Source organism: Dermacentor silvarum, chromosome 9 (assembly GCF_013339745.2).
Source record: "Dermacentor silvarum isolate Dsil-2018 chromosome 9, BIME_Dsil_1.4, whole genome shotgun sequence".
NCBI lineage: Eukaryota > Metazoa > Arthropoda > Arachnida > Ixodida > Ixodidae > Dermacentor > Dermacentor silvarum.
In genome coordinates, this window is record NC_051162.1 from 103,483,567 (window position 1) to 103,496,066 (window position 12,500).

Here is a 12,500-nt window from a genome sequence, read left to right on the forward strand (position 1 = left end):
GCAGGGTTCTTTAATTTTTATTTTTGTTTATGCTGATGTCTGCCTTTGTTTATTGCTTGTAGTAAGCCAAGATTGTTTCTGCAGGATCAAAATATAAAATGCCAGCTGATGGCGCACCTTGTGATTGTGTTGTTGTCCCCCTGTTTATTTATTTATTTGATCTAGTTCTTTAGTTCTGTGTTATCTAGTTCTCTGGTGCCAATTGTAAATCATAACAAAGAAAACAACTGCTGCAACAATAAGTTTTGACCAGGAAAAAGGCAGATTAGTTACTCAGAATACAGTGCCCTGTTGGTAACTCTGCACTAAGGGGGAGGGAAGTGGGTATAAAAGAAAAGGAGAAAAAGAAATCGACATACGAAAAGGACCTGTGTGAGCGAACGCTGTGACACCCCTAACAACGATTACAGTTTTCCTTGTAGCCCTGACGCTCTCTCAAAACGCAGCAGCACGTTTAAGGAAATTGGTTTGTTGATAAAAGGGGGAAAACCAAATACCACTGTTGTGGAAGTAGAGACGTTGACAGACTGCGCGTGATCCTCTCTATCACAAGACTGCATCCTGGTCTAGGCCTGAGGCAGGTTACGAACAGTCTGTTGGCTTAATTGAGGCTGGATTTGGTCAAAAAAGGGTTTAATAAGCCTCGCTACGCTGCTGTGAGCAGGTAGCTTAAATTGCCATGCTTGTCAAATAAAAACCGAGTGTTGTAAACCCTGAGAAGTCCATCACAATCACAATAGTGAGTAGTATTGCCAGAAGAAAAAAAAAACTGTATATTTAGGATTGGGTACAACATGTTTTCTTATTCATCTGGCTTAATTGTTCCATCCATCACGACGTGTCGGTATCCAGACAAGCCCCAAATACGTTCTATTAAATTTCTCATTAGCTTTTCTTTTTCGACATATTATAAATTTCGACTGCAGCTCACATGGCATTTGAAAACAACATAATTATCTCCCCTGTAGAGTGGCGTAAACTAGGCCATCATTTTTTTTTCACTGCTTGTTTACCTGCGGTTTTTCAGCCCAGATAACAAGTACACAAGGAGGGTCGTTATATGCGAGACTGAAAATACCGAGCTTGACTGCACATTCCGTCGAGAGGAAGAATCTTGAAGCACATTTAAGAGGCCCTAGTTTCGTGTAGGAAGTGGTGCTACGAGCTTTTTCAGCGTAAGGAAACAGCAGACTTGCTTTCGCTATCATGCGTGCCTCGTGCATTTGAAAGCGTAAGCGTGTTAGCCGACGAACATCTTACAGTAAGCGAGTCGATTTAATTTAAACATTCACAGTGCCAGAGAGAGCACTGTTTACGCTTTTTCTTCCGCTCGCTTGAGACACTGCTCCGCAAATAAAGCGCAAGACGCAGTGAGAAGGAAACAAGAAAAACAGAGGGGCTTCTCGAGGCATTCAGAACTAAGTTGTTTATCCTGCTAGTAGTTCCAACTCTGGGCGTATGAAATGAACTTTGCTTCGCTGCGACTGAGTGCCAAGCGCGTTCGCTTGGACGCACTCGTGCGGTTTAAAACGCGAGGAACGGTGAGTAACTCAGTTTCTATTCCCCAAAGGAATTCTAAACGCAGGCAAGCGCGCCTGAACAAGCACGCATCCACACTCGCTACGGCAACGCAGGCGCACTGTATTGAAGACCTTGGAAGTTTGCAATCCCTCCGTGCTCAACGACGAAGCGTGCAATACCCGTCGAGCTGGAAAGGCGGTGCGGAATGCAATTGGCGCGCAGTACGCAGGCAGACTGGATGGAGACAGATTTGGTGGGCAGAAAGGGGGGGAAATGTGATCGCAGAACTGCGCATATTCAGTTCTTCTCTCACCAAATACGCGCGGGCACACGTAATAATGCCCCACTGTAGGACGGCAAGAGTACGACAAGGAAAGCTTGTCGAAAGTACTAAGAAGAGTAGATATTCAAGGAAGCCACAAAGTGCCTAGAGCGTTCTCATGTTCATCGCGAGGAGACGGGTTCGACCCCTTTTCACGGTTGCATAACGGCTTAGGTGATGCTTTGGAACACAGAGCCGTGCAGCTGTGAGCCGTTAAGCTGTGACAACCATTAAACAAATTTTAACACAACCATAGGGTATCTATACGCATGCGGCCTCGTTTGTGATTTGAAGCAATGCACTTCCCCTGCCTCCCTCTGGTTCGAACCTCTATAATTGCATTAGTAAGTAAGGATGTCATTGTTGTTTGCATCTACCTGAAGATGTCTTTCAGACGTTCGACTATGCCTTCGTTCTGTTAATTTACGTGCTCAATCTCTGTTGGTAAAATGCTAGATGTCTGTTTCCTTTACACGAGCGTATACACATTGTCATTGGCCAGTCTTGCTGCGGCCCTAGTAATAACAGATAGTGGCGGGAAAGTGAACATATCGGTGGCATAAAAACTTCAAGACGTTTGGAGAATGGGTGGCACAGAGACATAAGAAGTTATAAAGTAACGCACAGGCTCAAATTAGTCTCACATAAATTTATTGGAATGTCTATACCTGGCGGCGAGTTTCCTCCCACGTAACGTTATTTAAGGCGATGACAATTGTAACAATTGATTGCTCCAGTTGAAAGGGAATGTCCAAAGCATCCGTCCATCCAGTGCTATCAACCAAAGCACCAATAGGCGAATGCAAAGTTACGAATACAGTATTTTTAGGCATGGCGCTAAAGTGTCACCTGCCTTGCTGTTTTTGCATGCTATCGGTATAAGAACTCAAGCTGCTATTCTGCCTATTGTCTTGTAACTTGCCAAGAGAAACGCAAGCTGCGGATGTTCTGCTACCTTATACAATGACTAAAAAAAAAAAAGCTTGAGCGGTTTTCTAATCAGACTTCAAATTAATGGCTGTGAGAATCGGCGTATATTCCTTATTTTATTTTCTTGTTCGAGAGAAACCACCCGAAACTACAGCACTTAAGAGTGGCCACGAAGGTTGTATGCCCCACGTTCTTTGTTCGTCGCAATAAAATGACTTCAACAATTTTTTCTCAACTAAGCTCTAATGCTAAAATCCTTCATGGCACCGTAAACAACTGATGCACTCTCTTTATTGCACTTATTTCGGGTACGTTTCTATAAAATGACCGAAAGGATTAAAGTTCTTTTCTATTTTAACTGCTAAAGCTCGTTGCGTTTACATTTATTTATTTATTTACTTATTTATTTATAACAATACCTTCAGAGCCCAGGAGGCGTTACAGAGGGAGTGGAATAAAACAAAAGTAATGCCATAATGCAGCAAAAGTAAAACAATATGGTATATAGCAACGAAAAAAACTTGTCGCAGTTTCACCCGAAAGGCGAAGCAACAATTGCCATAGCAAATTAGTAGAGAGCTATACGGAGTAATGATAGTAGCTTTATTATAGTGTACTAGACTAATCTAGTACACTCTAGTTTTATCAGCTGTATGAACTTGGACATGCAGCAGGACCGGCAACGTGCAGAACTGTTGTCGACGCCGTCGGCGTTTTGCCCGCGTTCGCACCGAACGCGCGCGGCGTTGGTGACTGTTGCCGCTGCGTCTGGGGGCGGCTCGGAGGTTTTCGACGAGATCAGAAGTAGTGTTAGTAGTAGAGGTGGAGGAAAAGAGAAAAGATGCATCAGAATGGGACACTCGTCGAGTAGCGTCGGAAATCTTATCCACCTTCTCGCCTCGCAAAGGTTTTGTATAAATACGCATTTGGTGCCGCAGCTAAACGTCGCCTCCCCTCCCTCCCTCCCTCAGTCCCGTCCCCCCACGGCTTTTCGCATGACGGAAGAAGTCGCGTTTGCTCTCTATATATGCTGATTGTAAAGGAGGAAAGAGACGCTTAATTCTGCAGCCCTTCAGGGAGCACGGCGCAGGACGCGCGTTTGCTCTCCGACGTGCGTTCGCTCCCCGTGAAAGCGCGCGTCCCTCGCGCCCTTTCACTCGCACATACAGCGTCCGGAGCGCGGCGACGGGTTGTGTTGCGTCTCGCTCCGACGACCTCGCCTCGCCAGTCGCGCCTAGCTCTTCTCCCGTGCGGTCGTGCCTGCACTTCGCCCCGGCGTGTGCTGCACGAGCCGCGTGGCTCACCATCGTCGGCGACGTCACCTGCAGCCGCGCACGATTTGCGCGTCCCAACGCGCAACCTCGTGTGTTCCCTGCGGGATTGCATCGTGCGACGAGTGGATTTGCTTCAGTGTTGTGCTCCGCGAGTGGCGTGCCCAACCCGACATCTGTGCCGCGTCCCCGGCTGTGCCGCCTCGTGCGCGCATCGCGTGGTCGGTGCTGTGCGCGCGACGTGCGTGTAGTGTGTTTGCCCCCTGTGCCGCGCGGTTCGCGTGTTGACTGCAGAGCCGAGCGGCATGGAGGGCTTCCGCAGGCCAGGAGAGCGCCCGCCGCGCGCGGGCCATCGTCGAAGTGCGAGCGCGTCTCTCGCGACCCTTGTGCCCGTGACGCTACAAGCGCTACAAGCGTCGCGTGAGCGAGGCGAACTAGAGGTGCGCGCCGCCGAGATCGTGGACGCGTGGATAAAGAAACAGGCCACCACCACCCAAGCAGCTGCCGCCGCGGCCGCGCCCGCCGTCACCGAGACACACGTGGCGCCGGCGGCGCCTTCCCCCCAGGCGATCCTTCTCCCCGCGGAGCAAGTCGCCGCCATTGCAGACTTGGCCAGCGCCGCCCCGCTGCCCCCTTCGGACGACGAGGAGGCCATGGACTCCTCCTCCTCGCGCAAACGCACGCGCGAAGCAGAGAGCGAGGAGGAGGAGCAAACCGGTCGCCGCAAGCTGCCGCCGCCGACCGCCCCACCTTGCCCAGAGAGCAGGGACGACGGCGACGCCATCTCCCGGCGCCCGGGGGACTCAGCCGCCTCCTCGTCACCGCCCGCGGCAAGAGATGGCGCCCCCGCCGATCCGCCGCCTGCGCCGGCTCTCCTGCTCCCCTCGAGCATCAGCGCCGCCCCTCGGACGCCCGGCGAGTCGTCCGCTGCCTCCTTCGCGCTCTCCCCGAGGGAGGGCGCGCGCATCAACACGGTCGCTCCTCCGGCTGCCGGCGACGCTGGCGCGAGCCCTGCTGCGTCGTCTGCTACGGCGGACGCTCGTGACGCGCCCGAGTCTGTGCCGTTGGGGCTCGCGCACGATCCCCGAGCAGACACAGCCCCAGCCGGTCCGACGCAGCACGGCCTCGCCCACCCAGCGGCGAGGTTCCTAAAGGATCCCCCCCACCCCACTCTACCGAGGCAGGAGGGGAAAAACAAGAAGAAGAAGCAGAAGAAGGCGGGGAAAAGCTCTGCACCCAAACAGGCTTCCCCCCCTGCTGCCCCTCCGGCCCCGAGGCCCACTCTGGCAGGCTCCGGCACACCCACAGCCAAGGCTGCTGCACAGGAGGCCCCATCCACCCATGCACCACCAGCTGAGGGCTTCCAGCTGGTGCTGTCCAAGGCCGATCGCCGCCGCGCAAGGGCACCAGTGAGTGCTGCCATCCCGGTGGACCCCGCCGTCATTGGCACGGCCCTCTTCCGCCCATCTGTGGTGGGTGGCACCTTCAGAGGAGCACCACGCCTCTCTCTTGCGGCGGTGCTCTCAGCGCGGCCAGGTGTTGCCGCTGTGAGAGTCAATCACAGGCGCAACATCGTGGCCGTCGACGCCACCACCCAGAGGTGCTTGGAGGAGCTGCTGGCCACCACGGAGCTCCGGGGAATACCGGTGACTGCCCGGCAGCCTGCCGAGCGAGGCAGGAGCACTGGTTTTGTCCACGGCGCCGACGGCATCCCCGCAGACGCGGACCTGCTGGGGGCCATTGAGTCGGGAGTCCCAGTGCTGGCTGCTACCAGGGAGGCCGATACCATCACCATCCGGTTCGCGGGGCCGGTCCCCCCTGAGCATGTGAGAATCTACAAGCTCCGGTTCAGGGTGCGGCCGTCCAGACCGCGTCCACTGCAGTGCCAGCAGTGTGGCCGCTTTGGGCACGTGGCTGCCTCCTGCGACTCGCCATCCAGCTGCCGTCATTGTGGGAGGTCTCACGAGCAGGGTGACAGCTGCCCCAACGCGGCCCACTGCCGCAACTGCGGTGGCCACCACCCCGCAAATACTCCTGCCTGCCCCAGGTGGCAGAGGAACGCAGGGTGGCCACCATCTTGGCAACTGCCCCTGCTCCCCTCTCCCGCCGGGCAGTCCGCGCTGGTGTCCGGGAGGAGAATCTGCAGGCCAAGGCCACCTCAACGCCTGTGCAGGGCCTGTCTTATGCACAGGCACTGGCCGGCCTCCCACAGGCGCCCCAGCAGAAGGAAGCCCCCCCCGGACGGCCCCCCACACCGGCCCCACGGAAGCAGCGACGCCAGCCGCCTGCCACCCCTGGGAGCGAGCCCACCACAGCCCCAGCATCACTGGCAATGCCTGGCCCGGACCCTCGGGACCAGATCATTGCCAGCCTGCAGCTCGCCCTGAAGGCCATCGGGGAGATGCTGCCTGCCGAGAGCCCCCTCCGAGCCATCTGCCTGCAGGCAGTGGCAGTCCCGACCACAGTCAACCAGCATGGCTGATCCCTCACCAGCCACAGCTGGGAAATGCCGTCGCCGCCCGAGTGTTCTCCAATGGAACACCAACTCACTGCGGCGGCGGCATGCAGAGCTGTGCGCGCACCTCCTGCGGTGTGATTTCGACGTCCTCGCACTGCAGGAGGTGTACACTGTGGCCGAGGACCTGCGGCTGCCGGGATACACGGGCTACTCTGGCGCCACCACCTGCTCGACGCAGAGCTGCACGGACGCTCCCTGCCTGGAGGGTGCCCACAAGAAGGGGAAGCCGAGGACTGCCATCTACGTCCGCAGCAGCCTGGCCCACTCGGTGACCCCAGTCTCGGACGTCGTAGGCGGCGCCATGGAGTGCTGTGCTGTCACGGTACGCCTTGACAGACAGGACACGACCGTGGCGAGCGTCTACGTTCGTCCTGGACAACAGTGGGACCCCTCCAGCCTGGTGCGGCTTGCAGCACGCCTCGGCGGACATGCAGTCCTGTGCGGTGACTTCAACGCCCACCACACCGACTGGGGCAGCCGCAGGTGCACCCGCCGAGGCAGGGACCTCTGCAACGCCATCAGCCAAGCAGGCCTGGTGGTACTCAACAAAGGAGGACCCACGTACGTCCGCCGTGGGGTGAGCACAGCCATCGACCTCTCCCTTACCACCGAGCAGCGCTCCTATGACTGGGCTACAACTCCCGACACTTGGGGATCTGATCACTTCCCCATCTTGATCACCCCCGGGTGTGGGAGAAGGCCGAGGTCACGAACATACCACGTCACAGACTGGTCCCTGTTCAGGAAGCGCTGCAGTGAGTTGGAAGATGGCTGTGACCTCCTGAGTGCCATCATGGAGTGCGCCCAGGCAGCCACAGTCCAGTGCTCTGCTCTGCCCGATACTCCTGCCCCGGATCTGCTCCTGCTCAACCTCCGTGCGTCCAGGCGACGCGTGGAGCGCCGAGCAATCCGGACGGGCAATGCAGAGCACTGGACCGAATACAGGAGAGCGGATGCCCGCTGCAGACGACAGGCCAGGCGCAGAAGGAGCCAGAGCTGGGGGAGCCTCTGCGCCACCATCGAGAACCGCTCCAGGGGCCCCCTGGCCTGGCGCCTCCTAAAGTCCCTGACCGGCAGGAAAGTCAACCGCCACCCCGTCCTCGCGGTGGCTATCTCGCTGGGCATCAGCGAGGCGGCCCTGGCGGAGTTGCTAGCGGACCACTTCGCCCCCCCGGCTGCCCTCGCTGCGGCCATCCTGCCGGTCGGACTTCCCCCTGCCAACCCGCCTACCTGCCTGCTGGAGCTGCATCCGGAGTGGGCGACCAGCCAGATCGCGGCCATCTGCCAGGACCCACTGACTCTCCACGAGCTGCAGACGGCCCTGAGGAGGGGCAAGCGTCGCAGTGCACCGGGAGCAGACGGAGTCGCACTGCTGTCTACCCGGCTGACAGCGCTGCAGGACGCTGGCCACCCGGTGTCCCTGCACTGGATCCCCGCCCACGTAGGGATCCCGGGCAACGAGGCAGCCGACACCCTGGCGAAGGACGCCCACCACACCACTGTGCCCCTCAGTCGGGCCGTGACGGAGGGCGACTTCACAGGACTGAGGCTGCGGCGACACCTGGCGACCCACCACCCAGACAAACGGGTGGCACTGGGATGCCCCCCACGACCACTCCCCCAGCGAGGCCTGGCTCGCAGGGAGACCTCGCTCCTTCTCCGGCTCCACATCGGCTGCAGCTTGACGGCAGCAGGCAGCTACCGACTGGGACGAGCGACGTCCCCGGCCTGCAGCTCCTGCGGGGAGCCGGAGACGATCGAACATCTCCTGCTGGCCTGCCCGGCGTACCTCCAGCAGCGGGGCCCACTCCTGCAGGAGTTCCGCCGCCTGGGCCTCCCCTCTGGCAAGGAGGAAGATCTCTTCCCCGGCCGACACCACCTTTCTGCACTTCGAGGCGTCGTGGACTTCCTTGACTCGTCAGGGCTCTCCGCACGCCTCTAAGGACATTTCTACTAGCGGAAAGGCCTCACGGCCTCCCACCCCACCCCGGGCCTGACCGGCCTGGCACAACACCCCTGCAGACTCTGCAGCACACCAAGGCCTTCCATCTCGGCCTGATACGTGCCGCCTATGCCTGCCGGTTTTGCTTCGCCCAGCCATGGCGACTCCACTCTATCCCTTCTTTCGCTCCCACTTACCCCTCCCCGTTGGCGCTGAGCCGTGCTCCCTCAAGGGCTGCAGAAGATAGCGCCAACCTTTCCCTTTCCCTCAAGAACCACTTATCATCAACGCGGTGGAAGGCGGTGTCGGTGTTCCAAGCTGCGCTATGCAACGCTCAGTGACGTCATCGCAGGTGCTGCGGCGGAGGAGCATTGCCGGAGCTATAAATTATAGGAGAAGCGAGGCGCACCTGTGGCAGGTGGTTGCTAGGCAACGCGCAGTGACGTCTCCGCTAGGCGAGTTTTTGTGAACGCTACGCGGGGAAACACAAAGATTAAACAGCTCCGCTGTTAAAAAAAATGTTCGCTTTAATAGGACAATCCGAGTTCATCCCTAGCTCAACTTCCCCTGAAGTGTCTCTGTGGGGCGGGGGGCGGAGATTTAGCGTGTGTGGCGTACATCGCGGCAACAATGACAATACATGGCTGTGGTATCCTAGAGTGGCAATGTTACCATTTGCCTGAACGTTTACTGTAAATGCCCCTGACAGACAACTACTAAAAACGGCAATCTCCACTGATATACAAGAATGTTCCTACCTCAGCACGCAAGAGGTCATGGTCCTTTAGTAGGAATTTTTCGCACTTCCTGGTTCTTTTCTTTTCAAATATTTCATCCGTGGTAGGGGCCGCCTCTGTGGTGATGGCAGCCTCCGGGGTACTCGTAGTGGGCATGGGGTCATTTTCTTGAAACAGACACCTTGCGTACGTCCTGTGTGGGCGTAATAGAGAGAGAATAAAACATTTATTAGTGAAATATTAATAGTCGTTTTGTGGTCGGACCTTTTAGTCCGGAAGACCATTGGCTTTTGCCACCGTCCGGGCTCGGTTGATCAGGGCTTGTTGCTGTTCTGGGTCCGAGCTGGACAGGGTTGCCTCCCACTCGACTATCGTCGGATTATGCTTGGCCGATATTTTCGGATTCTGTTGGCACGCCCAGACTATGTGGCATAACGTGGCCGTCTGGGGACAGAATTTACATTGCGGATTGTACGTCGTAGGATCTATCTTTCATAATACCAATAATTGAAGGACTCTGATAATACATACGAATTTGGAAAGGACAATGTTTGTAAGCGTCTCCATGCTACCTGCGTTGCCTTATCTAATTTGGGATCAGGCGGGGGGAAAGTGTGTCTACTCAGCCGGAGGTGCTGTAGGATCTCAGATAATGAAAAGAGGGGCTGGGGATCGTCCTGGTCACGAGAAGTTGTGCTGTGGAGGAATCGGCAGAGTCCCGGTTTAAAAGTTCTGGGGCGGAGGCATAAGCAATCTCATTGCCTCGAACTCCAGCGTGCCCTGGTATCCACAGCAGCTGTTTCCGCTGAACCTCTTGACGATTGGCCGCAGCCTGTTGCAGTATTGAGTGGGCGAGGTGGCCGAATTGACCTTTTGCGAAGTTGCGATACCCCGCCTGAGAATCCGTGAGGACAAAGGTGGCTCTTGGATTACGCATGGCTAAGGCTATACCTGCCTCTTCCATGGCTGTGATATCTATTCCGGTGGCCGAGATGCGTCTACCACCTGTCCCCTGTGTACAACAGTATTCGGATGAAGCAGGTGCCGATTCTGTATTTCTTGTTACACTGAGATCAGAGTAGAGGAAATAAGCACCATGATATCATTTTTGGACGAACGTTGTCACAACCTTCGTCATTTCAATCTACCTTATCGCAAATAAAAAAAGAAAAGCAAGGGGTGCCACTCCCCTCTTATCCAATCGAGCACATAGAAAGGCATTGGTTGGGCGTAAATTTCTTGCATTGATATGTTTCCTCCAGAAGCCTCGAGGACGTTGTGGTAAATTTTTCCGCAGCCGTAACACAGCTTTTTGAAATACCTATTCGGACCAAGTTTTTTTGTACTTTCGCTTTTTTAAACCATATTTCCTATCTCTGTGAACTTGAAACTGTTTTGACTGTCGTAAGCAGTGAGCAAAAGTGGAATAATTACTTGGCCTCACTTTATAAATTCTTTTCCCTCGAAGTCAGGTCTGTCTGACTGATAAGAAACTTAGCAGCCAGTTTACTGATTAGCGCTGTTCTCAGGCAACAATATTGTTTCCCTGCCTGCTTCTGTACAGCAAGCAACCTTTCAATTCATTGAAAATGAGGGCACGTCTTGGTGGTGACTCTCTAACTGCGACGAGTAGACATGACAGGAGAAATCAAGGAGCATGAAACAAAATATCAGGGAGCATTACGTTTCTGTCTTGAAGCCTAGTTAAAAAAGAGCAAATTAGGAATCACGGGAAAAACACCTAAGCGTGTGATACCAAACTGTCTTTTCTAGTCACCCCGCATTGCTGCTTTGGGCGCGCCGTCAACTTATCTGCTTTGCCTCTTTCACGGTCACTCGGAAGTCTGAACGAGCGGATAATTGTGCGCACTCTCATGAACTAGTGTTTTGTGGCATTGGCAACATCGTCCCCGCGGTCGAGGCCCAGAACTAATGGCATTAAATGCGGCGAGCACAAAGCGAACGGCCTGTGCCGGAGAAAGCAGCGATCACTCAATATGCCGGACACACTCAAACCTACTACGAACTGACCATGTACAAGCGCGCTTTTTCCGGGATTGTACGGCTGACGTCCTCATTTCCCAATACTCTACGGGTCAAAACTGGTAGAGAACGGTGCAAGTAGGTTGAATTAGCGAATGCTGGATGCCAGACGCCCGACTTTCTTTTAGTGTTTTTTCTTTCTTCCGTGGGGAAAATAAAGTTTTAAATTCCCGGTTGCCGTCAATGTTCGGCGAAAGAACAGAATTTAAAAACATTCGAGCAACACATAACGCATTGGGAATGAGCCACAGAAATGTCTATATGAACGTTTGTAAATACCTCTAGGGGCCAGCACAATGATTTCCTCATATTAATTAGAGGCTTTATAAAATGGTTACTTATATTCGAAATTATGTATGTCTGAAACTTGATTAGTTCAGTATTATATGCATAATTTCCACGTTATCCTGCCTTACTTTTATTTTTAGCTTTTCTCCCCTCATCCCTTGTAACCACTGGCTTCTTCACTAATACCCCGGCGACAATAGGAGCCACGGCGCAAGGAGCACGCAATCGTAAAACGTTAGCGAACGCGTGCGTTCGAGCAGTCCGCTGAGCTGCAAATTTTGGCAGCTTGAGGGCGCTCGGCTGGCATGTGAAGAGGGTGCTCCGAGGCCACGGTGCAACGGCCACCCAATGAACATGACGCTCACCTAGGCAGGACTTGTGCTCGCGGCCAGCTGTATTGTTGCCGACAGGGTAAATACACAATCAGGACAGTGCCCGCGTTGGTGTCTAGCTGCCTTAGGGTGCGTAATACAAATGTCTGTGAGCCGTGTTTTTGTCCAGGGTTGGCTGTTCTACTAATGAAGCCGTCAGGCTGTTGACGATGTATTGCTGAAAGCCTGTGAATGCTACCTTGCTGATCCGGCCATCAGACAAAATTAGTAGCCTCGCCATCGTCGTTCGATGACCGACCCAAACAACGCGAGCGTTGCAGACTCCGCCAGTGTTCGTGACACAAAAACGTTCCGGGTCGACTAAGACTTACAGATACTACATGCGCCAAGCATGCACCGAAAAAAAATGCTGTGTAAAACTAGTTAGGCTGAAGTTTCGTGCGTGCTAGATTATTTTTCAAGCGAAGTTTGTATTAGCTCACAAGTTTCGGTGGCGTTGTAGTCACGCAAAAACTCACGTGGGGCACATACCCGCATTGTATATGCAGGTATGAGCCAAGGATATGCGTGTATGAGCCAGGGACAACAAAGGAAGA

General features: G+C 54.6%; 1 protein-coding gene across 1 annotated transcript in view; it reads right to left on the bottom strand.

The window, feature by feature from the left end:
- The window catches only part of LOC125940019 (venom metalloproteinase antarease-like TtrivMP_A), a 51,967-nt gene that overhangs the window by 10,870 nt on the left and 28,597 nt on the right, over positions 1-12,500 (bottom strand). Inside the window, exon 12 of the mRNA XM_049655671.1 lies at positions 9,263-9,434. Coding sequence (XP_049511628.1) covers positions 9,263-9,434 — 172 coding nt within the window. The remainder of the gene's footprint in view (positions 1-9,262; positions 9,435-12,500) is intronic.